The following is a 25,378-nucleotide window of genomic DNA, read 5'->3' as shown; positions in this document are numbered from 1 at the left end:
CGCGTAAAGTGAGTTGCGGGGAGAGATGGGGAAGAAAAAGCGGTCTGAGAGGGAGGAGGAGAATGTATGCGGAGAAACGAGGTGGCAGCGTATGGAGGGGCGAGTGCTGGGCGAGGGGAGAGATAGAGAGAGAGAGGGGTAACTCCACCGCGAATGTGCGTCATTCTGAGAGCCGCGTAAGGAACTCGAGGCGACCTTTCAGTTTTGCAGAGAGGTTCTGTGTGCGCGCCGAAAAGGCGAAAGAAGTAATGCGGCGGCGAGGTGAAATGCGTCGTCCTAAAACAGAGGATGCCGCGGTGCATTCCGGAGTCGAGATGAAGTTTTCTTTCAGCTACATTTGGTCGCGTGGAGGAGTGGCACGACCCTCTTAGTTTAAATAAAAAAAGTCCATTAGAGAAGGTTAACGGCCGAAATATATACGAAAAGAGTTTTTGTAGATCTCAAGGAAGCAACACAGAAATCACCAGCAAAGCTGTCTATAACTATGCATATCAGTTTTTGTCCGAGATATTTCCAAAGGCCGACACAATGACAGGCTCTTTGTCAACTATGGGCACAAAAAGACACGATAGAGAGAAACAACTTTTACTGTCAGATAAGCAAGTGCATAGCGAAAGTACAAAATGGCCATCATCGTAGCGAGCTAAAGTCGCTAAAGTCGCCACCCCTTTTTTCATCAAGCAATATACAATTGAATACGACACCACGCTAGTCTCAGTGACTTCTTTCTACACCTTCAGAAAGTGCAAACGCTGGGTGCTGCGTCCGTGCAAGTGCGCATGCGCACTTCACGCACTTAAGCCACGAAGTACGTCGAAGTAAAGCGAGCGGTCGCAATTCGTCTTCTTGCAAAAGCGGGCATCTCACCTTCGTCGCCGTAGCGGTTGTAGGGTGCGTAGTGCAGTGACCCGTCGGGGACATAGGTGTCGCTCGCCTGATCGATCAAGTACGTAGCCGCGGCGGGTTTGCTCGATTCCTCCTGCAAGGCAGAGAGAGAGGGAGTTATGATAGGGGAGAGGAACAGGCATTCGAGGCATTAGGCCCGCCGCTGCGCGGCAATCGCTGCGGCACAGAGAGCGCGCGACTCCGCGCGCCGTGCGTGCGTAGTACGCTTCGCGAGCTCTCGCATAGAAGCGGCAAGAGCGCGCTCCTTTGAAGTGCTTTTGACGAAGCCGCTCGCTCTGTATGACTGCGCGTCGACCCAGCGATCCCGTGCGGCGCTCTCCTCTATTGAATTTCACGCTATACAAATTCGGCGCTCCGGAACTTCGGGAAAAGATCGACCTGGAGCCCGCTACATTTTTGCAATGTGAAGCGGCGTATGTGCGGCGCCTGCATTTTTGGTGTGTAGCGAAGAACACCCAGTACGGAAATTTTTGCAGGTTCTGCGCTGCGTCGTCGCTCTTATTGCTTTTTTCCCCCCTTTTGAAGTGCTGCGAAATTGTTAGTTGTTGGTTTTTTTTTTTTTTTTTTTTTTTTCTTACGAAAAGCGATCGTCGCCCACAGCGGGTCATGCAGCATTCGCGTGTGCTCATTTCGGACGGAAAACGCAAGTTCTGTTCGATGATGGAACGGAATGTTTGCAGTTCAAATGGAATCTACGACTCCTGAAGAATGTGGACGTAATAAGGAAAGAAAGCGACAATAAACAGGCGGGACGGCGGATGGCAGAATGAACGGATTGAAGTATACCCTCTGTGTCGCTTGATAGGGGCCTGCCCGTGACAAACGTGAAAACGTTTTAATAACTCGTCCCAAAAACTGGCAAAACGTAATTCCAGACAAATTGAGAGAGCTGTCCGGGCTTGCCTTTCTGCGGGTCCAATTATGACAGTCGAATACATTTAATTCTGTTTGAAAAATCTGAAACAGGAGCCGCAGAAACGTTACGAATGGATAACGAGTACGTGAAAAGTTGACGAATGCATAAAACAAACGGTAAGGCGGCACTGCATAAAAGCACCGAATATATGGACGACACGCTTCACAATGCCTTACTGTGGAAAAAAAAAATCAAAAGCAGAAGAAATAGCAACAACATGAATGGAGGCATCAGAGGGCAAATTGAAACACTGAGAAAACATCAAGTTATCAAAGTGGTCGGAACCTATCAGTGATTTTTTTTTGTTTACTTTTCTTGACGCTGGTAGCTGCCATCACATTTCAGGGTCTTCCCAACGTAAAGCGTTGCATAATGATATCATCATTATCATCATCATAAGCCTGACTATACCCCCTGCAGGGCGTAGGTCTCTCCCATTTTCTTCCAATTAACTCGCTTCTGTGCAAGCTGCATCCACTTCACCCCCGCGAACTTGTTAACCTCACCCACCCATCTAATTTCACCCATCTTAACCCCCCCCCCCCCCCCCCCATCTTACCCATCTTCACCACCCATCTTAACATCACCCACCCATCTAAGAACCCCAGGTGGTCGAAATTTCCGGAGTCCTCCACTACGGCGTCTCTCATAGCCTGAGCTGCTTTGGGACGTTAAACCCCACAAACCAACCAACCAACCATCTAATTTTTTGCCGCCTTACTACGCTTTCCTTCCCTTGGAACCCAATTATTTACTCTTAGTGATCATCTGTTATCCTCTCTTCGCACTACATGTGCTGCCCATTCCTTGTTCATGATTTACACTAGAATGTTGCTAACTCGAGTTATTTTTCTTACCCACTCTGCACGTTTCCTATCTCTTGACGTTACATCTACCATTTTCAGCTCCGTAGCTCTTTAGTGCCATGATGCATGTCAAACCGCCAAGCTCGAGCGGCACGTAGATATTACCAGTTAAAGCTGCTCGCCTCAACTGCAAAGCCCTTTGCTTAAGCACCGTTAAGTTCTACTCGGTTTTCAGAACTTTAAGTAAGACCTGAGTAGTTATGCTCAATAGCGAAACGGAGCTACGTAGATTGCAGCGCATATTTTGCACACTCACCGAGTATTCAGCGCTGTGCTCGTTGGAGTACGCTTCGCTCTTCTCGGATGTGGAACTGACCGTCTCGCCGTTCATGGTCTCATTGTAGCTGCTCGGCGCGTACATTTCGATCGTGGCCGTCTTGCTTGACTGGTCGCTTTCTTCTGGGCCAGGCAGGTAGCCGGATGCAGCGACGAGGGGAAAAAGGAGGAGGCGAGGGAGAAGAAGAGGAGAGTTAAGAAAAAAAAAAAGTACTTGTGCACAGGTAACCGGCGATAAATTGATAAAGCTCAGATCTCCGAGAGGAGAGGGTAAACACAATCAGAGGGGCGAGCGTGTCGTGAGGCAAAGGCAGTTTCTTTTTTACCGCGGGCCACAGACATGTAAAGAAGAGAAGAGATTACGCAGTTTTTGAACAGAGAGCGCCAAGGAAGTGGCGAATGCTGAAGAGAGCTCTTGCTTAACACTTTAAGGGTAAAGGACGAACACCGAAGTGGGGGAAGAGGGGTCAGAATAGAGTGGAACTCTTTTAGAAAGAACATTGCGTCATGGCCCAGAAAACTTTCCCGCGCGAATAAAGCAGCACATCTACACGAACCAAAACGTTAACAGCACCTCGCGTTGTAGTGTGAAAGTAAGAAACTGAAGAAAGCAAGGAGTAAGCGTTCGAAACCACAGCATTCGCATGCAAAACGGGAGCCGAGTGTCTGAAATCTGGGGCCGAGAATGGTCCTTTTTTTTTTTTAGACCGTTTTTAATTTTTTTTAGCACTAAGAACACCCGTTGTGGCTTCTAGAAGTGTTGCATAAAGAGCCAGCCAAATTCAGCCGGAATGTGCGGAGGAAGAATTGAATAGGATGTCGCAACGATGGCGGCCAGTGTTCAAGCGTCACCGGTTTGAGAGGTCAAGAGCAATGTCGCTCCACCGCCTCCTAAAACCAACATGCGCGCATCAACAGCGGTACCAGCGTAGGAGAAGCCGTGGTAGAGAGAAAAGGGGAAATATTCTGGTCACATTGTTTCAGTGTTTCTGCCTTTTTTCCAGAAGCGAGGTGAGAAGAGGAGAAATGAAAGGTGGTTCGTGCTGCGGGAAATTCATTTAACGAAAAAGAAGAGTACGAGGCGTTACGGCGATGCGCTGCATGTACGGAACGCGCTCCCATGAGAATTGCATGGCGGGCAGCAAACTGAAGTGCGACTTACTCTGGCAGAGTTTTGCGCAGCGCGATAGAGCTATCCAGGCGAGAGGGGGCGGGCAGGGAAGAAAGAAAGAAAGAAAGAAGCGATAGAAGGACATTGCGTCAGGCCTTTCTTTTCCGTCCTAGCACGACAAAAGAACAACAGCAAAAAAAAAAAAAAAAAAAGGAAGCTAAAACGAGAGCAGGTCGTCGGTGGACCGAAAGGAAACAGAGGAAATAAACATATACGAAGCAGAGTAACTGAGGGGAGGAACAACGCAACGTGGAAGGGACAAAGGATAACGAAACTAAGGAAAGGGGCGTGAAAACGACCACGCTTACCTTCTTCGAGACGCTTCTTCCTCCTCTTCCGAACGAAACAAATGACTAGGACGATGTTGAGAAACAACAGCGACGTGCCCACGACGGAGACGCTTGTGATGATAATCTTGGGGATGTCAATCTTGGCCGGAGGAGGGATCTCCTGGGTCAGCGCAGGTGGGGCGTCGTCTGCGAACGTAAGAGCGGAGACGATTGCAAAATGACGCCTCGTTTCCTTTCCTAATTCGATTTCGCTCGTGCGCCGAAGCGAGTTAGCGGAAGGGCTGCTCCGACACGCTGTAGCAGAAGCTGAGCTGTCGATTTTATTTTCCCGTGTTTTGAAAGGGGGTTTACGTTGAGAGACGCTTTTAATTTTTTTTTAAGGAACACATTCGAAGTAAACGCTTTCATCCTCGAGTCGATGGCACTCACTCATCAACGCTATTAACGCAGCTGCCTCTGTAATTAGCTTAGCGCCAGAAGCGCTGCTGATTAACTGGCGATAACGAAAAGGATTGATCTGCTTCTGCTGCCGACAAATCTGGGCGAAGCTTAAAACGAAAAACTGCAATCACTCTGACGCAACTCCCCCGCCGCATCGTTTCGAAAGCGGCCTGCAGCAGACACTTTTAAAAATTAGTTTTCGTTTTATTTTTGTTCTTCGCAGATGATGAAGAATTACGAACATTGCAAAAGCCATTAACAATGAAACAAACCTATTGGTCTGATGGAAGTTGTAATAACCGGGACTTTTGTGTATTACTCCGCTTTCATTATTTATTTATTTTTGATCGAGTAGTATCTGTGCAACTTAGCAGAACCTCAGTACAGGAGCCCTAAATAATGAAAACCCGTACAGAATAATACACTACGCCTGCTCAGCAATATAACATATAATGCATTCTCTTGCTTCATATTCCCACTTCTTTTCCTTTCGAAATGTGGCTCCATGTTATCAAATATTGTTTAATAAAAACCCGAACGCAAATCTGACGTGTGTGTGGTGCCGATGTATAAATGATATTGTAGTTTCCTTTTTATTACTGAAAGGACGCTTGGAGGCGAAGTTAATCGAAAGTTTGAATCGATATTTTGGTCATAATTTAACGCAGCATTTTTAACCAATATTTCTTCACTCAAGGCTAATCGAAAGACGATGCGTTCCTTGCGCAGCCCGACCTTCGCCGAACGTCGTAACAAGAAAACCTACCCGTTGTCTTTCCTTTGACGATGTCTTTGAGGTACTCTCCTTCTCCGTAGTCGTTGAAGGCCATGATGCCCAGTGTGTACTCGGTGTCGTGGCGCAGGCCTCCGACCGTGTAGCTGGTGGCGTTGGACAACAGAACGTCCTGGTAGTGGTAGCCCTCGCTGGACTGCGCCTGTCGATACCGGATGCGGAAGGACTGGGGCAAGCCACCGTCAAAGCCCGGTCGCCACACCAGCGTCAGACTGTTGTACGTCGCGTTGGTCACCTTCAGTTGAAGCGGAGAATCTGGAGCACCTGAAAACGCGAAGACAGGGGGCATTGCTGACCGGTTTCTCTCTAGCGTACCGCGATTTTATAGCCACAACTGAAGAGTATATAAGGCGCGTCCCAATACGAAGCCAAGTTAGAGGTGCGGAGCCGTCACGTATAAGCACTGCCGTACGACACTCACTGAGCGTGTCCAGGTGCACCTTGGCGGAGTCGAATCCCAGCTCGTTGCGGGCCACGCACTCGTAGTGGCCGTAGTCGGAGGAGCGGATGCGCTTCACGTGCAGCGTGCTCTCGAAGGTGATGAGGTCGATCTGTCGCACCGACACGTCGTACTTGTCCGGGTGCGACGAGGCCGTTATGACGACGCCCTCCCGGGACCAGGAGAACGTGGCGTTTGGAGCCGCTTGCGCGCGACACACCAGCTCGGCCGTGCCGCCCTCGCGACCGGCGGCCTTCAGCTGCGGAGGGCTCTGGTCGATCTCGGGACGGACTGCAACGACAAAGAGGGGCGTCACGTCAATCAATCAATAAATCAATTAATCATATTATTAATCAATCAATTAGTAAGTCAATTTTAAACGATACGCGATACCTAAAACAATTGATAACTGTCAATCAGCAAATAGGTTTGAACTCACGTATGACATTTTAGCCATAATAGATAGGAAAAAATTGACATGACTAGGGCACGTAATGCTTTAACAGAGAGCCGATGGTCGCTTAAGACACTTGCGGTAACTACGAACGTGCGGAAATTTAGTTCGAAGAGAAAACGAGAAAGTTCATATAGAGTAACCGCGCTTTACCCAGGGAACGACTGACTGCAAATTATTGCAAAGCCTTTGATTTGCAGTTCGTGTAATCAAGACCGGTGACGACGTTGACGATCATTCAGATCAATCGATTGCTGTCCTATAAATGAAATGACGTTAAATTTTCTAATTGCGCCATCTCGAGGGAATAACGATAGTCACGCGAAAGAAAGGCGCCAGTAGAGACGCATGCAGATCAGTCGCTTTGCTTCGCCGCGAGAGTGGCAGAAAAAGCTCTCACCAGGCGACTGATCTTAAAAGCGTCAAATAGTCCCTTGAGGTATAACAGGCCCCGTGCTGATCGATGGTGAAGCAAATATGTAAGATTGTGCCCTCATTCTAACTATTCAACGAAAAAAAAAAAAAAAAAAGGTCTCCCTCTACCGAAACCGCATACTTCGATCGAAGAAAAAGGCGATATTTTGACGCTGTCATCAGGGAAACATTTGTCATCTGCTGAATCATCAAATGAAGTGCACTTGCACCGCTTGCCTTACAGCTGGCCCCGCTCTGTGCGGAAAAATGGTGGAGCTGGTTTAACATTTTCGGAAATTGTCTAGTAAGTTCTAGTGTAGTTGATGCGCGACGTGGAATAAATCAAAGAAATGGGAAGAGAAGAGAATTATAATAGCCATTACCAGAGAGAAAAAGGTACAAATAAGTGGCACACTGCAGAGCGAGCAAACGGAGCACGCAGAAACGAATTGCAGAGAAACGCTGAACGCTGCTGGGAAGGGAACAAAGAAAGGGTTCAAAGTACGTCAGGAAGTGAAAAAACAAACAAACAATGAAATGTTTGAAATGGAACAGACAGAATTCATGCGGAACGGCGTAGGCTAGGAATAGGGCAAAAAAAAAAAAAAAAGAAAAAGAAAAAAAGAGAATGAAAATAAAAGCACGTGGGAATCGAAATTGCTTTCACTTCTTTTGTCGGGCGCACGCTGCAAACAGCGAAGAGGACGAACGCTCCCAAAATGTCAGGTGCAATAGTATATAGTCCCGAATTGGCGTTTTTCATTGTCTTTTTCTTTCGAGAACAAAACGGTGAAAATTGAAACCAAAGAACGCGGTTAAAAATAAATGAGATAAAAAAAATACAGCCAATGGCCGAACTTCTATGCTTTACCGTGACAGGCTGCCAGGATCTTAGCCACAGTCTTCTTTATGATTCAGTGTGTCGCTGTTTATTCAGCCTAGTCGGCCTAACATATACGAACCTGTTTGCGACACTCGGCTACGCAGCTGGGATGAAGTGCCGGCGAATGCCATTTCCAGATTATTATAGCTACTTCGCAGAAAGACGACGATGAATGCTGGACGTTCACTGAGTAACCCCGATTTATCCTGCTTTCGGTCACTTTTAGAGGCACGCGTCTACGCTGCAAGCTTCGCAATATCATTGTGATGAAGCGCCAGGTCATATACCGCGACCTATATCGTCCGCGGTTCGGGCTATTCTTCATATCGCTGCCGGCAGCTGCGCATAAATTCTTAATTGCATTCCAGCGCTTCACAATCGCTTTCCTAACAGATGGGCCAGACTAAGTGTACTGTATATGGTAGGTTCTCGAAAAAAATTGCGATAGCTGTCATCGCTGTAGCATGGAACAAACCTGGCCTATTTATTTTTAATGACCTAATAAAGCCGGCCACATTCGGGGTTGCGTCACGCTCTTGCGAAAGCCGCGCTAACAGCACACGCGACACCTGAGCTCAGTAACAAAAACGCCGGACGCAGATGGCGGAGGATTTTATTAACGGAGCCAACGCGCGACGGCAAGAGAAGCAACAGGAAAAAAGAGCTACGCTCAGCTGTCTTTATGGAGCGCATTAAAGGAGACTGTTAAAAATAGCATACAACTGCGCGAACGACGCACTTCTTGCTTGCGTTTGTCTTAAACCCCTCCCCCTTTCACGCCATGGCTTCAGCAGTTGTCGTTAGAGCAAGCCTGAGCAAGATGCCGGCTAGCGAAAATACAAACAGGCGGCGAACTCAATTTAATAAAGCCACCCAGGCAGAGTTGCAAGACGGATGAGTGCACTGCGTCGCGGTCGTTTAAAACTGTTAAGCCTGCAAACTAAGCCTCTCCCGGACGGGTTGTTTAAGCGGACAAAGAGGGAAAAATGTGTGGCCGAGCCGCGTAGCGTCGCGTTGTCCCAAAGGTCCGCCCTGGTGCCTCCTACTAAAGAGCAGCTGAAAAATTGCGTCTGTGGCAACGGTATGGCCGCGGCCAGGAATTTTGTGCCACTTGCAATCTGAGCGGCGTATACGTAAGGAGAAGGAGGTCGTAAAGTATACGCGCCTCACTTTTGGTTCTATTTTGGTATATTTGTTTCTCTGCTGGACGCTTGAACGACGCCGCCGTGTTTATTTGGCTCGGGGGACAACTGAAATATGACGATGTGGGAGGAGTAAGGGGCGGCCGACTTTAATGCAAAAGACTCGATGTCCTGAAATATACAAGACGAAGTTTATGTGAGCATACAAGGGAAGCGCGAATTTTATGATGCCCGAGTTCAAGTGACGTTGCAGCTGCTGAAAAAAAAAAAAAAAGAAAGAAAATCTAAGCGTTGAAAAACAATTTCCGCGCCATATGAACCCTGGAAAAAAAAAAAAAATCGTGGAGTAAACGTTTAATGAGACTGTTTCTATATATTTTTTTAATGCGATTGGATTGACAGGGTTATGCCTGTGGTCTCGGTTTCCCTCTCAACGAAAGAGTGCTGAACCGCGGCTGTCGACCAATAGGCTGGTATATAGAGAAGCTTCTATAAGTCTGTGGTGACGTGTCAATAGCTCACACACATACAGATTTGAACAGCTTTGTCGTAGAGGAAGAGGCCCTGACCAGTGTGGGATTTGCAAAAAAAAAGAAAGTACCGCTGCGCTTTCATGTCGCCGACATTGTTGAATTATACGACCGGCGATTGTGCTGATTGCGCAATTTTTATTGCGTAAGCAAGCTTTCCTTGTTTTTCGCCGATGTGATGCGAAGAGATGTCCCCAGGCGCAAGAAAACTATACATTTCAACTAGCTGAGAATCCGTCGCGGCCACTTTGTGGCGTTTTGATATAATGAGCGACAGGTAAGGATGGAATGACGAAACGCCCTTGTTCTGCGCGATCAAATTAACGTCAAAGACCACCAGTTGCACGCCGTATGGAGGGAGGGGGTCCAGCTTCGGGATGTCTACACGCCATAACGCATCTTGCCCTGCAGCACCATAACGTCCCAATCTTACCCATCCCATCCCACTCATTTCATTCAATCCAGTCACATATATTCTCATTTCATCCCGTCTAATTCCAAATCATACTATATGACACCCTAGGAGTTTGGTACGCGACAAAGAAATTCGTGGCGCCAGAAATTATCTAGCAACCTGCACTATGCATAACTTTTATGCGTTAGGCCGAGGTATAAAAAAAAAAAAAAAACAAAGAAGGCGACCGTAAATTTTGAAATTTCTTGAATTAAGCTCACATTTAACGATGAGGTTGGCGGTCTGGACAGCTTCCTCGCCGATGCCGTTGTGCGCGACGCAGTCGAACGGTCCCGAGTCCTCTCGCGAGACGTTGTAGACGGTGAAAATGGAGCGCATCTCTTCGCTCTTGATCATTTGGCGCGTGCGGCTCATGTCAAAACCCGGCCGCCGCCACGACACGGTGTCGTCGTTGAACGGCTTGGCGTCCACGTCACATTCCAGCTGCGCGTTGGAGCCCGCGTCGATGATCACAGTCTCAGTCACGGCCTTGACCACGGCGCCATCTGTACGCGTGGGGCAAGAGCAGCAGGAGAAACAAGGGATGTTTAAATAAAAGCACGCTTCCTATTTTTATTATTATACGAATGCAGTTAGCGGCAAGGTCATTACAGGGTGCTAAAAGAAAGAAAGAAAGAAAGAGAGAGAGAAAGAGAGAGAAAGAAAGAAAGAGAGAGAGAGAGAGAGAGAGAGAGAAAGAAAGAAAGAAAGAAAGAAAGAAAGAAAGAAAGAAAGAAAGAAAGAAAGAAAGAAAGAAAGAAAGAAAGAAAGAAAGAAAGAAAGAAAAAGAAAGAAAGCGAAGGCTATACTAATCATGTGCACGTATTATTTAAAAAGTATGGAATTCACCGTGGCCCATTTCGTACTACCGAATCCATGAAATATAGTTTTCACTATGAACTTTGTGAATATATGTACAATAATTCATCACTTCGCACCGCAAATGCAAAATGAATTACAGCAGGACAAAAACAACAAGAACACAAAAGTGCGTTTCCTAGCCTAAACTGAAGTTTGATCTAATCATCAGAAAGCAGCTGCTAACACAGGGGCTCATTGTGAACCTAACAGCAAAAGAGTTTAGTAAAAAAAAAAATAACAATCAATAGTTTTTTAAGTAACTGAGAGTAAAAGAGGTGTTGAAAAAATAAAGCATCCTATTAGGCGGCTTGGAAAAGGAACAAGACAAACGGACATCTAACGTGAATCCGCAAACTTCTATCGTCTATTTTTCAGCAGTCGCTAGGTTCGCGGCCAACTACGCTTTGTGCACTAAGGCCGGTCACTAACAGTATTTCGTGCCTATATAAGTTTCTAAGCGGATTTTCAAAGGACTTAAGGAAAGCAACGATGCTCCAAATCGTTGTAGTAAAATACCTTTACATTAAAGCCGATTAGCAGAATGTTATCAGTGCCTCTTTCTTCTATCAACCAATCTAGGACATAACATTGGAAATGAAAGGCTGAAGAGAGTTAAGTCGCTTGCGTCAGGTTTATGCTGAAAACAGCCGACCTCTAATTCCACCTTAAAAGATGAAAAAGAAAGAACATTTCCCTGAATGTTACCTTCCGTGGGTACCTACGCAGGCAGTAGGCGCGCATCAAAAGGAGAGACTGAATGGTACCCGGCTTTCTCTGAACCAAGGTCACCTCTAACTCCCTTTATTCATACAGGAAATTGCATTGTTGAGTTGCACGAGAGTCGGTAAATCTGCGCGTCTCCTAAATAACTCGGACCACAAGTGAAACCTCACTGTACTATGACATCATCACCCTTCATTCACACCCTAATTCTCTTTTACTTCCTCTTCCATCCTTCCCCAGGGTGTCGTAGCAGGCCAGGGTCTTTTTACCGCCGGCCGACCTCTCCACCTTTCTTCTCATTAAATTACTCTCTCTCTCTCTCTCTCTCTACATTGCCCCCTTTAAGAATAAAAAAATGATGGCCACGTGTCGTACATTTTGAGTACAGCTACACAGAACGTGCAACCCCGCCAGCGGTTGGACAACTGGCAATGATTGTTTGTGACGAAGTCAGGTTTGACGTACGGCTACTGTAGCGGCCTAGCGGTTTGTGCATCGACGTCGTGTAAAGGGGGGGGGGGGGGGGGGGGGCGGTCCTTGACCTTGAGCGCTATTAGGCTTTCCAACAAAGCTTTCCACCGGACTGCTGTCTTTCTGCTTTGTGCAAAGTGCTTGCAAATGGAGGCTTACACATCACAGACACTTTAGCCATGGCCCTCTTTTACCCTCGTGCCATTAATATTCATTACGATCGTTATCATCATTACGCTTGGAGTAAACAGCCTTCACGACTGACTCCAAGTGGAATGCGTGGTGTGTACCGTAAGTCGGCCGTTGAATTTATCGTACTCACACTGGACGTTGATGAGTATGGAGACCTTAGTGGAGCCCTCGCTGTTGGTGGCCTCGCAGTCGTAGACGCCTCCGTCGCTGCGTTCCACGCCAGTCAGATTGAGCAGCGGACCGCTGGCGAACACTCGCGCCGAGGGCGAAGAGGCTGAGCGGCTCGAGGAGCGCTCGGAGGTGCGCGCCGTGGGTAGCCGCCGGTCGCCCTTGGTCCAAGTGTAGCTGACCGGGCGAGGGTTGGCTTGCGCCGTCAGGTTGATGACCAGCGAGCGGCCCTCTTCAATGTCGAAGCGCTCCAGGGGTCCGATCGAGAACTCGGGCTTGTCTGCAAAGAGGAGGGAAAGGCAGAGTTAAAAAGCGTTGTCGCTAAGCGCCTACTCGTAGCGTTTATCGCATTCGCTCACTCCCAATGGCATGCATGGTACGAACGGATTGCGCGCGGTAACCTCACGGCGTCACACAGTTGGTCGTAGCAGGGTAGTTCGTGTATGCGTCCCTCATAGCTTAAGGCGCTTTGGAAAATTACGTCCCATAAAACCAAACCTTACTTACTAGTCGCCGAGTGTAACCTTCAACAAAAGTATTCAGGCCACGTGGTTTGTTTTCGGAGAAGATGCATTATATAGGCCTACTAAAGAGGAGGAAGTCTGATAAGTCGAAGCTCAAAGCTGTCATTAGTCAGAAGGAAGCTTTAAGGGTTGTCCGAGCTTGCAACTTGACGTTTTGCAGGAAACCCTTTGGTACACGCGGAAACTTTGCTCTGGATAAGACGAGAAATTCAACCATTAACCACTTGGCTTCTGCAGTGACGGTTCACTGTAAACCTTGTTCATTTCGCTTTGTGTTGCGGGCGGAAATTGCTCCCCAAGTGCTATAGTCAACAATGCAGAAACATTAATTTAGGCTGGACTGTCGGCTCTATAGTCGAGGCACTTTCTAACGTGGCAACGACTGCAGTTTGCTCGGGACAGTATTAAAAAAAAAAAAAAAAAAAAAAAAAAAAACGTAAGGCAGAAGGAAGAATGTTAAGACCGCAGTTCGTGACTGCAGAGCAAACACCTTCGCTAAAAGCACCCGGCCAGTGAGCGGAGTAGACTAGCCGGGTTTACAACGCCATTATAACTGGCTGGAACCTGGAAGCAGAACGAGCACTACGATGGCCCTTTGCACCGACGAGGCCCGTCTCGAAACAACCGAACACACAACCTACCGACGGAAACAAAACCAAGAAAGAGAAGGATACTCGAAAGGGGAGCGCCAGCCGTTGTTAATGGTTCCGCTTTCGGCGAGAGAATGCGGCGAGCTCTCCAAAATGCCGCTCACTTCACACCGCTCCAAGACGAAGAAGCTCGCGGGCGAGTAACGTGCACGCTCGCTGCGCGGCGCACTCGAGCTACGGCGCAGGGGACGGTATAAGAAACGAGGAAACAAAAAGGAAATAACGAAAGGAAGCGCTCTCCGGGGCAGGAAGCGATCTCTCGCCATAACGCTCCCCGGCAGCGCGGTGTCGGAAGGAGGGGGGATCCGGGAACGGACGCAACGCTAGCCCTGGGCGGACACTTCCGGAGCATGCCCTTTTAGCGAAGTTTGATAGGGCAAGGAGCGTCGGTGCTCCGCGTGGCGGAGAAGACCCGGCGGCTATTCTCCAAGTGGCAGGGTGCCTCTTCGCACGTGGCATCATCGCACGGAAGCGGCATCGCTTGCACCCAAAACGATGGCGTATTTTTTTTTTCTTTTGCCTCTCTTACAGAGAAGGAGAGAGGGAGGTGGTTTCAGCGGAACCTCTGTATAGCAACGGCCCGTTGTCTTCTCTCCGCGTCTGGCCGCGTTGTTTTCGCGACAAAAATCTATTTATCTGGAGATGTGGAGCAGCACCGGGGACGGCGGCGCGCTTTCGTTCGCTGAAGTGGGCATCCGTCTTGTCTCGCTGCCACCCAGGGCGCGGCTGGAAACGAGGCAAGCGGCCTCAGAGCTGCAGGCGCTTCTGCGCATCTCTCTCGCGTTCTTCTTGCGGTGCCGTCTTTTTCGCCCTGCGCCTTATCCTTGGCTCGTCAGCATCTGCCCCCGCACTGCCTCGCAGGCTTGACGCGAGCACTATCCCCTCCCCCGTGCTCCCCTCATTTTCCCCTTTCGCTCACTCCTTTTTCTTGCTGGGAGGCGGTTTTCGCATCGTCCCGAATGAGGAGTGCAAGGGGCTGTGGGGAAGAAAGGGTTTCAAATGTATAGCAGCGGCATGCAACGAGGCGCTGCAGCTAGATGCGTTGCGAACAAACGCGCGTTGCATTCTGCTTTCGCACCAACCATTCATTCCCCATTCGCTGTGATGCACGTTTCATTTTCCCTTTGTGTTCCAGGCACTGCTGGCGGCGGCGCTAAAGGGCTGCTCGAGAAGACAAACGGTGCACGAGCGCCTTGCGACCACGAGTCGGAAGAGGAAAACGCGTGCCGCAAGGCAGCGCGAACGTACGCGAGGCGCGTTGAGAGCGCGCGCGCCGCCGCCGCCGATTTCGACTCGGGAGAAGAAAGCATACGCGTGTGCCTGCCGCTCTTGGCGAGATGAAAACACGGCTGCAGCGTAGGAGCTGGCTGCGGGGAGTCGCAAACGAATCATTTGCCTTTTGTGGCTTCAGTCCTTGCCTCTTTCCGAGCAGGAGACGCTCAGCGCAACACTTTCGAGCGTCGTCGCAGCGTCAGCAGGAACCTTATCGTCCCGACGCAGCATCGAGTGAAGTATAGACAGACAAAAGTCCCGAAAATAAAAATAAAAGAGAAATAAATCGTATAGAGAGTCTTTGAAGCGCACGTTCAGCGATGAGGAGCCTTCGTAGTAATAGTAAAGCGGTACCTATTCAAAAGGCCTCTTTGCGCATTTCTTTTTCCTTTCGTTCCGGTTGCTGAATGTAGTTGCTTTATATGAACATAAAATAAAAGCTCAACGAACGCACATTACAGGGAAAGTTGAGAACATTCGCATGTTGTTATAATAAAAAAAAAAAAAAAAAAACAATCAACCAGGATTTAACTTAACTTAAACCGACTCGGACATGAAATCAAATGTTCTTACGGTTTGGCACGGTTTCGCTTGACGTTTTAGCACGGAGAGAGTTTTGTAGAGTGCTAAACATTTTCAACCCTTATACAGTTCACGGCATATAATTGGAGGTATGCCGGTTCGAACCACTATGGCAAACTATCCTCTAACTTTACTATAGCAGATGGTTGCTAAGCGGGAAGCGAAATGGTAAAGAGTAGTCACAGTGCGTCACAATTTTGATCCGAAATCGTGATATTTTTGACGTCGCTTCCTGCTCACACATTCTTCTCACACTTCCTGCTCACGCCACTCAACGCAAGTAAGGATTTTGCGTTAAACATCTGGGGGTATTTAAGCTCCAGCTCTAGGGGTAAGGCGCGAAAGCGTTAATGACACCGGTCATTAACGTTCCTCGTGCGTAAATTCATTCGCGTCTACCCTCCAACATGCACTCTGATGGCTTAACCGCTACCCCTAACCATTGCCTCTTTAATCTCACAAATACTGATCAGCATGCAGTCTTAAGGTGCCGCATTACACGAAAGCTCGCCCGACGTAAATACAATTCCACCGCTCCACAGGTGTCGTCAGACATTTAGACTAATTTGTGCTTTCTGTACACGCTACCGGCGCCGCCATATTCCCCTGCTGAACAGCAACCGTGACACTGTCGTGCTAATACCTTTTTCAGAACCACGTGAGAGTAGTGAAGGTTGCTCTAGACGACAAAGTGTAGACCCCCTTCTAAACACGTTTGTTTCCATTTAGCGGTACAATTTAAAAAATGTGTATGCGATTTAACTAAATGTTACCGCGTTTTAGCTTTTTTTTTTTTTTTTTTTTTTGTGGGCTTTGCCCACTGTCTGGGGCCTAACCGTCCCTGATATAAGTTCGAATTCCGTTTTCAATTTTCAAATGCCTAGGCTAAATGTGCGCAGCAATGCATTAAAGCTAACTCGCCCTAACGACGGTGTTCTGCTATCAGAAGCTCTTACAACACCTTTCAGAAGGAAGTACGAGTAGCTTGTGGTACATTAGAATGCGCTAATACACCGCTGTGGTCACCTCGTTTGCATATGCCAACTATCTCGTTAGCAAGCCGCCTTCTCTCGGGAGAACTTTTCGGAGAAACTTTACCTGCAGGAAGAAAAAAGCAAAGCAGCGCAGGAAGTAACCCATCTTTTGAAGCAAAATGCTGCAAGAACAATAGAAATTTCACTGGCTCTGTTTCCAGCGGAGCAACCTGAATTATATAAGTGATACATGTCTGACATCCAAGTTTTCACGAAAAGAAGTGCAGAAAACTTCCCCCTTCTTTTCACTTAGCGCGCCTAAAGAAAGCGACTGTTTCGCAACAACATAATGGCGCAGCTGACTCGGAACACGGTTAGTTACTCTGCTAAATAAGGCTTGCATAGTCACAGGCTTTGAGGCATGTCAAAACCAAAGCAGAACAACAGGAGCTGGTGACCATAGGACACTCGAGAAACAAACAAAAACGTCGCGTCGTGTGTGAGCAAAATTCAAAGACGCATACTGACTGCACTGACGTCATCGTGATGCCGTCGAGGCATTCTATGGCCTGACCGTGTTCGCTGATTATGTTAGATTTACCTTCGCTTTAATTGCTTCTTGTTGTTCGAGGTTAGCGGCATCCCAAGGCAGAAAGTGGTCGCAGGCAGCTTGAAGATGCCTCGCGATGTGCCGTTCGAGCCGCAGTTTATAATGTGGCACGATATAATATTATTAACTTTGAAGTATTCTACTCCTTCAAAGGAAACCGCATATTTCACAATTTCCATTCGTCCAGAATTTCATTACAATAGCCAAGTACAACAGAAAGAAGAAGGCATCGATAATCGCAATGACTATTACTGGCCTACTAAAAAACATCTGTAACGTTTTAATTGAGTCTACGAAATGATGAAATGCCTCTTTTGAATCAGTTCTGTCCGTGATTAAGGGCTGCCGCATTGAGAGGGAGAGGGAAAGGGAGAGAGGGAGAGAGATATCAACGGGTGCGTCTGCATTCACTTACACGTCACGTCGAGGAAGACGGAGTCATGTACGCTCAACTGCAGCGCCTTGTTGGTGGCCTGGCACATGTAGTTGGCCTCGTTGTCCCCGGCGGTGACGTTGACCACGAGGACACTCTTGGAGGCCTTGCCGCCATACGGCGCGTCCACGGGCGCCTCGTCGGTCGCTCCGGACAGCTGCAGGCCGTCCTTCCACCAAGTGATCACAGACGCCGGATTGCTCGAACCGGTCTCGCACGTCAGCGTCAGCTGCGCGGATAACACGTGCGAAGGCTTTAGCGTTTGCGGACGACGAGCCAGAAAACTCGTTTTCAAAAATAAATAAATGAATAAATAAAAAACGGCACTGGACTTAGTGACGGGCATGTCCTTAACAGCGTGACGTCTTGTCATCCCATGACGTGCCTGTCATCCCATTCTCTGAAGTCATTCACTGCCGACATGGATTTATCGATACAATTTTACGGCCCCGCCGCGGTGGCTCAGTGGTTAGAGCGCTCGAATACTATTCAAACTCAAGAATGCGGGTTCAATCCCTGTCACGGCGGCCGCCGCTTTTCAATGCATGCGAAAAGCAAGGCGTCCGTGTGCTGTGCGATGTCAGTGCCGATTAAAGAACTCGGGGTGGTCGAAATTATCAGCGGCTCTCGACTGCAGCGTCCCTCATAGCTTGAACCACTTTGGGATGTTAAACCCTATAAACTAAACCAAACAATTCTACGCAGCCAAAAAGTAAGTGCAGGCGTGAAAACAGCAAATGCATTCCAGCCATATAAATAAAAAAAAAATTACTCCTTCCTGCCAAACGGGCGCACTCAAAACACCTGTAGAGTTTGGCTGCTGACGCCAAGGAAGCAGGAGGTAACCCAAGTCGTGGCGGTCATATTTCCATCTCGAAGAAATGCAAAGGGCACAGTGTTTTGTGTGAAGCCAGTGCACGTTGAAGAACCACGAGTGGTCTAAAATACTCCGAAGCCCTCCGAAACGGCGCCTATGTTTCTCTTCCTCCAATCGACCCTTCCTCCATCCATTCTCTAAACACGAGTTTGAGGTTTGCATTGAGAAGCGAGCAGCTACTGCGCCTCTGCTCTTGTCTTTACAAATTTTCTCGCGACACAGAAGGCACGACAGAATCACTATAAATGCTGCTTATTGTTATCATTTAAGTGTTACTTTACTAAACCAAAGTCGTCACAAGTAACTGTCTTAAAATTTTGAAAAAAAAAACAAAAACTAAAAATAAAATTGATATTGCGGAATGATAGCTGTGTGACGTTTAGGTGAAAATCTTGACGATAACCAAAGGGAAGGAAGGAAAAACAGAGGGAGAGAAGAGAGCAAGGTGCTTCGCAATAGAGATTTCCGCAGTGATTTATAACATGTGGGTTATTTAACGTGCACATGCATCGCACAGTACACGGGCGACTTGCATTTCTCCACCACAGAAATGCGACCTCCGCTGTCAGGATTGACGGTTGCATTAATCTGCGCATGCGTGAGACAGAGATAGTAAGAATGAAGCGAAGCGTATTGAGTTCTCGTTCTTACCTTCTGGCCAGACCTTGGTTTTCTTGGTTTTATCTTGATAGTCACAGCTGGTGGTGGGACTGCATGAAAAGGGTCACATTGTAGGCTTATTAACTCCACTAGAATGTCATTAACTGGGCAAAATGGCTGTGGTCGTGTATGGAAAACAAGCTTTTGATTCCCTCGGTGGAGTGAAAATAGGTTGCGGGAGGAGGGCACACTCACAGTGAACCGTGAGCTTGATGCTCGTCGTCAGGGCTTTCTTAGTCGCCGGGTTGGACGCCTCGCAACGATACTCGGCCCCGTTGTCGGAGTCCTGAGCGACGATCGCCACTTCGGAGGTCACCGAATTTCCGTTGGCTTTTGAGGTGGAGTTCACCTGGAGAAATCACAGAAGCGGCGTTTTCATGGTCAAATTTTCCTTGTAATTTCGGCCTCCCGCTTTTGTAAATGGCCTTATAAGAAAAAAAAAAAAAAAAGGCAGAGTACATTCTTGTTTGGTATGGCACAATTCCACAACATATAGCTTAGAAAGTAAAAAATAACAACCACTCTTAATATGCATCAATGTGAAACAAAAGAAAATTACGAAATGAGGAGGACTGCAAATTTACGCGAACATTTTAAAGAGAGCAAGCAAAAAGAAAGGCAAAGAAAAAGAACTATCCTGGATGCAGAAGTATCATATATGTTTGAATTCAACAACCAGAATCCTAGCGTCGGACGTTTACACAGAATAGCTTTTAACAAGCAAAGGAACGCAGCCATACCAAGACGACAAGGAAGGTGAGTGTGTGGATGTCATTGGTATAGTTTACGTTTTCTTTCCATAAGATGCTCTGTGAGTGTTCTATTTCTAGAATGATTTCTTTGCTGAACCGATTTTTTACACTATTGCCGTCGAAGGATCTTGCGCGGTTTTCTAAACCTAGCACCGTCTGTCATGTAGGGGTCGTCTCTGAGGCTATCCACGAACGGCGCCAAGCAACAAAAACTTGCGGCCAATCTCGTTTAACAGACAGTATTGATCCCGGTGTCAGCTCTCTCCGCGCCGCGCTCGCCGTCTTGGAAGAAAAGCGCCCAACGACGAAGATTCGTTTTATCAAATTACCTTTTCTTGCGTTCTCAGATAGGGCTCGAGACCCATGCAATCAACCGAGTGAAAGTTGCAGCCATAAATGGCATCCACCAATTTCATTATTTTTGTCATTTTAAGAACGTATACGGCTAGCAAGCCCTCACAGGAAAAGACGTTAAGCTAGCGATACATTTTGTAGTTTCCAAAGGAGCGGCGAAATGAAAGAGACACTGTCATTCTTTCCATTTCCATTTGAGCTGAAAGCAGGTAAAAATCCCAAGCAGCACATCTGCGGAAAGCCACTTTCAGGTTACGCCCAGAAATATATATCTTTTTTTTTTTTTTGCTGTCTGGTGAAGAGGATTTAGAAAAAAAAAAGAAGAAAATACAGAAGGATTATTACAGAAACACATCGGAACGGCGCAAAACGGGGCTTTAAAAAGCCTGCATTGAAAAACAATAGCAGATAGCATCTAAATCAGGATAGACAGGAAAGTAGCGCATCGATTTCACTAGAGAAAATGAGATTATTACTTTTTTAAGAAGGTCTCTTTTCGTCTCTCACAAAGAGCAACCTCAGTTTCTCCTGCCCTGTCTGAGATTGCGCTATGTCAATGTGTCATTCTTCGTTTAAAGGTTGCGAAAACCTTTATTCAGCAAAAAAGAAACAAAAAGCTAGCTACATACACTAAATAAATATGGTGAAAATATATTAAGTCATTCTCATCGTTTCATTTTGTGCTTCCTTACTACAAAACATGCCAACTTCGTTCATTAAAAACGCGTATATGAAAAGACCGAAGTATCCTCTACGCGAATGCTTCATTGAAGTTTCTAAGTAGCGTTCTTTATTTTTATTTTGCAGTGAGCTTTCATACATTGCTGAGCTTTCGCCGATGACAATCGCTGTGCGCAATAAAGAAAAAAAAACATGGTAAGCCGACAGAGCCAAAGAGTTTTTTGGAGTTTTCGGTGTGCTTTTGTAAACTTTCAGTACGCGTCCACAATCAGGCTTCTGAAAAGCTGGAAAAAGCGTGGCTTTTTGGAAATGAAAGCATCGTGAAAAAAAGAAAAGAAAGATAGTAGTAAACGAAACATAATATGGGCGCTTATAGTTATGCATATTATGTCTTCGTCTCGCTCTGACGTAAAACACAGTTATTAGCAGTTCCCTAGGTGGCTTTAATCTCCTTTGACTATAAAAAAACAAGCACATCACAATATGAATGGCCCTGAATAATTGGCATCCCTATTACTTTCTAACAGGATCGCCTTTTTTAGCTCATACCACAGCAGCCTAAGAACATTGGAAAGCTGCTCGTCCCCTTAACTGCAACACATTAGCAGCATGCTGTTTTATCCGAAGGCCATAAGTTAAGCCTTACCCTGTCACTGCGAAAGCAACCGAGTGAAGCCCATAGGAATCTAAAACTGCAACGCCTATATATAGCTGTTTGACTCGCACCGAGGGTCAGTGCAGGCGATAACTCGCGTCCGCAGTCTGCTCACAGCGTCGGGGTGCTATAAAAATGAACTAGGGCTAAATGTATTCCCTAACCTTTCGTCGAAGCGGTCACAGGTTATTACTAGAATCTTTCGAAACACGTCTCGCTCTGCTCGCAAGGCTCTCCGAACTGGACGGTAATTCAACCTCTTCTCTCCATTCATGCGCGAGAAATCGAGGGTGCGTGCAAAAAAAAAAAAAAAAAAAAAGAATACAAAAGCGTGAGCTCCGCTTGAAGACGAAGAAACCGCGACAGGTTAAAGCTCAAATAGGAACCAGAAGAAAGCTGCTCCTCATTTGAATACGCGGTGGTCAAAACCGCTTATTTCTCGCGGGTCCCGTTTCCGTGCCGGTTTACGCTCCTTGCGACTTCGGTTCCTCTTGGCTCTGAAACGCTTTTCTTGTAAACTGTCAGGCATGCTTTTTTTTTTTACATTTTTTTTTTACTTTTATGCATTTCTTTATTCATCTGAGTGTAGGCGGTCAAGGCGGGAAAGAACGAAAGCGCTTATATAAAATCCAAGGCGGGATCATTGACGTCCATTTTACAGCGAGTTTTCTTCTTCTTTTTTTTTTTTAGGTTCGCCTTCTTTACGTGCGCGCGCTCTTATATGCAAGCTCGTAAAAGAAAGGAGTCGCTCTTGTCGTAAAACGGAGGACATGCATCCATGCTGAAGCTAGAATAAAAATAGCTGAAACCAAGAGACCTACAGAAAATCGGGCAAAACGAACAAACAAGCCAAAAACCTAGGCAGAAGTGTTACAGCCTGGGTGTGTTAGGCACGATGCTGGGACAGGATAAGCAGCGTGCAAAATGCAGAACGTACCGGTGGTGTAGCTTATCTTGATCTCTGTTTTGGTTCATAAAGATCTTTCACTTTTCTTTTTTTTTTTGTTCACAATGAACATAGAAATCAAGCGTTCACTGAACCCGCTGCTGTTGTTATACCTGTACGCAATGTTACCCGACTTCCGTTTCATTCAGCGAACAGCGAGAATAAAGCCCGGGCTGCTCAGAAAATATTTCAAACAAAGAAGCGCGCGTAATCGCTACCGACGCGCTTTGAGTGCATCAAATTTAGCAGGCCAGAGCGGAGGCAAGGAAGCAAAATTAAAGAAAGAAGCCCTATCGTCTCGTGCGCACAAAGAAAAAGTGAACTGCTATGAAAGAGCGAAGCTGCAGAGTTCACAAGCCAGCCGATAAGTAGCAGGAGCGCACGCGTCGGATACGTTGCGAATACCTTACAGCGCTTTGCTTCTACCGTGACCGGAAGAAATACAATACGCTGAACAGATATTGCCGCCAGTTGTTGAAAAACGAAGCACAAAGCCGAACCTCGACGTTGTGCGGGGTTTCCTTGTCACAGAGCGAAAAAAAAAAAAAATACACATTGCACCCTCGTTCTAAATTTAACGTAAACAAAAAAGAAAAAAAAAAAGTGAGACGCGAAAAACACGGAACAATGCGAGTGGTGAAGCGGGCTACTCCTCACAACGACTATTATTGCGGAAAAGCACGCTTTCCGGATCAGCTTACGCTCCGTTTAGAATTGCCGCATCGATCGAAAGGACAACGTTGAGCTGGCCGCGTAATAGGGAACGGTATTTTCTTTGTTTCGGGAAAAAAAAAAAAAGAAGGATAACTGAGTCCCACCAAGCTCCTCGGCCTCTTCTCGAGAAAGAAGTATCATTAAGGGCTATCACCCCCCCCCCCCCCCCCCCCGCTTCCCCCCGCCATGATCCCCTTTTGAAAAGGAAGAAATTAAGAAGGCAGGAAGGACGGAAACAAAAAGGAAGAAAGACGCGCTACACCTATTTAATTTCAGGAACACGGTCAAGTTAGTAGTGCGCTACTCTTGAGAAGGCCGCTTTTAACAAGACCCGCCGTGGTGCACCCATAAGAGTTGAACCTCGCGCACGCTTTCAGGTAATTTATGTCCTCATGTCTGCGTCGGCAATCAAATTTGACGCCCTCATCCAATCACGAGTGACTAAGCCGATCTTGGAGCCTCTCATTTTGCGTCCTGGCGCTCATATATGCTATCTTCTAAGTGAACAGTTTACTTCTCTTTGACGTAAGGAATGAGCTACCTGCCACTGACACGAAGGAAAGCATAGGGATAGGGGCATCATGTGGCTGTGCTTTTCTTCCACTTTCTATCCAATTACTTTAACGATTAATTATTACTTCACATTCATCAACACCCCCTTTGCTTTCTGTTGTGTCAGTACGTTTTGGCTTCTTCCTTGTGCATCTTATTACGAAGACTCTTATTTTCCCCGGCATCTGTTTGTTCATTTGCTCTTCTTAAAAGCATTCTTGCCTTGTACCGTGCAAGCAGCTATGCAACTACGTTGATCATTGAACCAGCGCAAAGTTTTGCTGTCGGTAGTAGTGCCGTGGAGTTGATTTATATGCCTTACGAGTGATAGGATTGATAGATCGACCGATATATAGTTTTGTTGAATGGAAATGCAGAGATGTCGACCAGAAATTTGGATGTATGGCCTGCGGTTGTCTGCTGGGAAAGAGGAGAAGAAACAAGTTACAGGCACGTCTGGTGCCATGATGTAATCGAAGCATACAGCCCTGAGGAAATAACGCTAACTCACCTTCTGAGTTCCTTTGAACCAGCGTACGGTGGGCAGTGGGTTCCCTCCATTGGTGACGCAGGTGATATGCTGCAGCGTCTTGGCACGAATCGGGGTTCCTTCGGTGTACCCAAATATGCGAGGCGCGTCCGGGGCGTCTGAAAAGGCGAATGTATAAATTCTAGAGCGAAGGTACTACTCCGGAAGTGAACACCCCGAGCAAAATCGCATCTTGCTTGTGAAGCAGCTGTGATTGGTCAACACCATCAAGACGGTGTTATGAAAAGAAAAAAAAAAAAAAAAAGAGGCGCACTAAGACTAAACCAACCAGTCTATTACTGCTAAGCGTACTAAGAATATGGCACTAGTTCAAGATCCATATTCTGCGATGCACGCTACAGTTGGTACGCCGAAAAGGTAGTACTCGTAGCCAGAATGTTCGACGATGCATACATTAACAAAAAACAAATTCGTGGTTAAATTGGACCTGGTGAAGGTTGAAGTAAGAGCACTCACCTCCTCATTACTTTACTGCAAATGGATCCACCCTATCTCAATACTTCTAAATCACAGAAAATAGCAATTTTTAGTGCAAAAAAATCTTTAAAAAACGAACTAGATGAGGACTCCAATATTTCCTCCGCTGGTGAACGTAAAGAGAATTTATGAACATTGAAAAAGAACTGACATCTGAGCTCAGATTTAGATATTTATAGAGCCCCGCTGATCGGCTCGAAATACGAGCAGTGCAATACGCCGACGTGATTACTTACACAAAATGCTGACGGCAGCAGTCTCCACGACCGTATCCCCCAGAGCTTGATTGACAGCGTAGCAGGAAAACATCTTCATGTTTCTCTCCTGCAAAACATGGAGTGCAATAGAAGTTCGCATCATCAGAACCGTCAAGCAGGAAGCATTGACAAGCTGCTGAATGAAATTGGCTACGGTACCTTTAAAGGCGCCTCATTTTACGTAGTGCTTACGCACGTACGGAAGCGTTCAGTACGTTTGTTTCTGAAGGGTTAAATGCGCCCAAAACGGGCTTGCTACGAGAAGACAAGCGTCGCGAGCTTTTAAGTGGCTCGAATTACGAACCGAGATCCCGCTTTGTGTCGCAAAAGTCCACGACACAAAGCAGGAAAGGAAGGAAACTCGAAAGCGATGGAAAGAAAGGGGAGAAAAAAGGAGAAAAGAGGAACACGTGCTTAATGCATTAGACGTACGACTTCAAACATATGTCTGAAAGGCGCGGTGCACTT

General features: G+C 46.9%; 1 protein-coding gene across 1 annotated transcript in view; it reads right to left on the bottom strand.

Annotated features, from left to right (window-relative positions):
- Positions 1–25,378, bottom strand: part of LOC146186615 (nephrin-like) — a 100,239-nt gene that overhangs the window by 5,758 nt on the left and 69,103 nt on the right. The window contains exons 9-20 of the mRNA XM_084608066.1: positions 24,890–24,977; positions 24,138–24,274; positions 19,168–19,321; positions 18,964–19,022; positions 17,418–17,664; positions 12,353–12,670; positions 10,197–10,481; positions 6,081–6,389; positions 5,633–5,923; positions 4,444–4,611; positions 2,945–3,087; positions 868–979 (exon numbers count right to left, since the gene is read on the bottom strand). Coding sequence (XP_084464192.1) covers positions 868–979; positions 2,945–3,087; positions 4,444–4,611; positions 5,633–5,923; positions 6,081–6,389; positions 10,197–10,481; positions 12,353–12,670; positions 17,418–17,664; positions 18,964–19,022; positions 19,168–19,321; positions 24,138–24,274; positions 24,890–24,977 — 2,311 coding nt within the window. The remainder of the gene's footprint in view (positions 1–867; positions 980–2,944; positions 3,088–4,443; positions 4,612–5,632; positions 5,924–6,080; positions 6,390–10,196; positions 10,482–12,352; positions 12,671–17,417; positions 17,665–18,963; positions 19,023–19,167; positions 19,322–24,137; positions 24,275–24,889; positions 24,978–25,378) is intronic.

The sequence above is a fragment of the Amblyomma maculatum genome, chromosome 6 (assembly GCF_055883805.1).
Source record: "Amblyomma maculatum isolate TAMU_Amacu chromosome 6, ASM5588380v1, whole genome shotgun sequence".
Taxonomy (NCBI): domain Eukaryota; kingdom Metazoa; phylum Arthropoda; class Arachnida; order Ixodida; family Ixodidae; genus Amblyomma; species Amblyomma maculatum.
This window is presented reverse-complemented; position numbering and strand designations above follow the sequence as displayed.